This window comes from Bactrocera tryoni, unplaced genomic scaffold, assembly GCF_016617805.1.
Source record: "Bactrocera tryoni isolate S06 unplaced genomic scaffold, CSIRO_BtryS06_freeze2 scaffold_25, whole genome shotgun sequence".
Lineage (NCBI taxonomy): Eukaryota > Metazoa > Arthropoda > Insecta > Diptera > Tephritidae > Bactrocera > Bactrocera tryoni.
In genome coordinates, this window is record NW_024395977.1 from 10,844,330 (window position 1) to 10,847,283 (window position 2,954).

The 2,954-nt window shown below is 43.3% G+C and overlaps 1 protein-coding gene across 1 annotated transcript; it reads left to right on the forward strand.

Moving 5' to 3' along the window:
* Window positions 1–1,304: 1,304 nt before the first annotated feature.
* LOC120780710 lies at window positions 1,305–2,123 on the forward strand. The gene has a single exon (XM_040112969.1). The coding sequence runs from the start codon at window positions 1,305–1,307 to the stop codon at window positions 2,121–2,123; it is 819 nt and encodes a 272-aa protein (XP_039968903.1).
* The last annotated feature ends 831 nt before the right edge of the window (window positions 2,124–2,954 follow it).

The window sequence follows — 2,954 nt, forward strand, 5'->3', positions numbered from 1 at the left end:
TGTACATATATTGTTAACATATGAAAAAGTGAACAAAAGTGCAGTTACAAAAAAACATTAAAGTGACAGAAAGTGCGGTGCGAAGAATAATAAAATCATACAATATACACATATGTATGTGTGTATAGTGCCAGTGCCCCAAAACCAAAAAACAAACAAACAAGAAAAAACGTTAACTTGCGCTCCACCGAAACTAATATACCCTTCACAGGTGTATTTCTTTTAGTAACTATGTATCCAGTTTGTATGGAAGCTATATGCTATAGTAATTCGATTTGAAGAATTTATTCGGAGATTATGTTATTACCTTAAGCAGTAATGCATGTCAAATTTCGTGAAGATACCACGTCAAATGCGAAATTTTTTTATACGAGCTTTTGATTCCGATCGTTCGGTTTGTATGGCAGCTATATGCTATAATGAGCCGATTTGAAAAATTTCTATCGATATTACATTATTTCCATAAACAATAACTCATACCAAATTTCGTGAAGATATGTATATCGATAAATGAGGAAGTTTCCCATGCGAGCACTAGATTCCGATCGTTCAGTTTGTATAGCAGCTATATGCTATAGTAAGCCGATCTGAACAATTTCTTCGTACGTTCGCACAGGTTATTTTCTAAGATAATAATATAACTTTTGTGAAGATACATTGTCAAAGGTGAAAGGTTTCATTGCAAGAACTTGATTCCGATCGTTCAGTTTGTATGGCAATTATATGTTATAGTGGTCCGATATCGGCAGTTCTGACAAATGAGCAGCTTCTTGAAGAGAAAATGACGTTTGCAAAATTTCAAAACGATATCTTAAAAACTGAGGGACTAGTTCGTATATATACAGACAGACAGACAGACAGACGGACATGGCTAAATCGACTCTGCTCAACATACTGATCATTTATATATACATATATGTGGCAACACCATGATCTATTACTTTTAAAATGCAACCGTATGCTATCCTGATGTTGCCTTTAATCGTATCGTCGCTTTGCACTTACATTCGTTTTTGAAAAGGCAAGGCATCAAACACTGCAGCTTTGAGTTTATGCTTTCTTCTGTAAAAACCCGTCAACGAGTAAGGATCACTACATTGTAAAAGCCTTTAATTGGTGACCCCGACGAGATCTAGCACCAGAGGTAATTCAGCGCCCAGATTAATCCGGTGTTCAACGTAATCCATCAACTGAAAGAGTCAACGCCTTAGTTTATCCAGTACTCCAATGCTCAACGCGATCGCGATCCTGTGCCATCTTCCTTTTCAGCTTAGATCATCGATTTCCCGGATTCCAGTGACATGATGAATGATAGCATGGCCGTTTCAGGTGGAAACAGCGGTGTCGAGCATATTTCAACCCAAAACGTTTCGCCCAGACTTTCGCTGCCCTCGACGTCAGAGGATAACATCGAGGCATATTTTTGTTCGCTAGGTTTCTGGTTTGAAGCCTCGCGAGTTTTTGACGATTCAGTGAAATTTAACATTGTGTTAGCAAGTGTGCCTCCGGCAAAACTAATTGAAATGCGCACTATTATCGACGACACGCCTCTTACGGATAAATACGGGTATATTCGGCGGAAAATTATTGATATTTTCACCGAAAGCCAGCAGCACCGCCTCCAACGGGTTTTAAAGGAGCTACCGCTGGGCGATCGTAGACCCAGCGAGTTGTACCACGAGATGCGACGCACTGCTGGACCCGCTCTCAGCGAGAGCATTCTGCACGATCTGTGGGTTAGTCGTTTACCGCCGTACGCCCAGGCGGCCATTATCGCGACAAACGCTCCTATCGGTGAGAAGATAAAAATCGCGGATTCCATCTCCGAGTGCTTAGAGATGAAAGTTGGAAACCAGATTTGCGAGGTTAGCACCGAACCGTCGTTTCCAGATGAGTGGTCGAATCTTCGAGCTGAAGTCGCCGCTTTAACAAAGCAAGTCAATCAATTCATGCGCAACAGCCGCACACAACAGCGCTCTAGATCTTCAAGTGCCTCACGCAGCAGAAGAGGCACGCTCAGTGTACCGTGCTTGTGCTGGTACCATACGAAATTCGGGGCAAATGCCACAAAGTGTCGACAGCCGTGTACATTCACACAGTCGCCGCCTCAAAACGTCGAGTAGGTGGGCGAAGCTAATCCAATATCAGGGCTCGGCAAATACCCTGATATACAGAGGAGCTATCGACTCTGCATCTACGATACATCAGCAAAAATGAAATTTCTCATAGACTCAGGTGCAGATGTCTCTGTCATACCCAAGTCAATAAAATTACCTCATGCTCACCCATCATCAACACTCCTGTTTGCCGCGAATGGCTCCACCGTATTCAGTTACGGTGAAGTCATGCTTAAACTTAATCTTAACCTGCGGAGGGAATTCCTCTGGAATTTTATTGTCGCAGACGTATCGCAAGCCATTCTTGGTGCCAATTTTCTTGGGTACTATGGCTTGATTGTCGATTTGCAAGGCCAGCGTCTTGTCGATCGCACAACATCGCTTAAATCACCGTGTATAATAACGCAAGGCCAATTTTCGAAAATCTCAACAATCAACGCTTCGCAAAAATTCTCAGGTATTCTGAAGGAATTTTTAGAACTCACGTGTCCACCAGCGCCAGGCAGTCGAACAGACGCTTCCATAGTTCATCAAATCACTACCACCGGTCAACCTGTTTCTGCCAGGCCACGACGTCTATCACCGGAGAAGCTCGCCGCTGCACGCGCCGAGTTCGAATTACTAATCAATCTCGGCATTTGTCGCCCTTCAAAAAGCAGCTGGGCGAGCCCGCTCCACCTAGTTCGGAAAGCTGACGGATCATGGAGACCCTGCGGCGACAATAGGGCATTAAACGCTATCACCATTCCAGACCGCTATCCGCTACCATTTCTTCAAGATTTCTCAACGGTTTTAGCAGGTAAGACAATCTTTTCTAAAATTGATCTGCAAAAAGCC

What these genes read in the sequence shown, in the direction of transcription:
- LOC120780710 (XM_040112969.1), top strand. Translation starts at nt 1,305, where the DNA reads ATGAATGATAGCATGGCCGTTTCAGGTGGAAACAGCGGTGTCGAGCAT.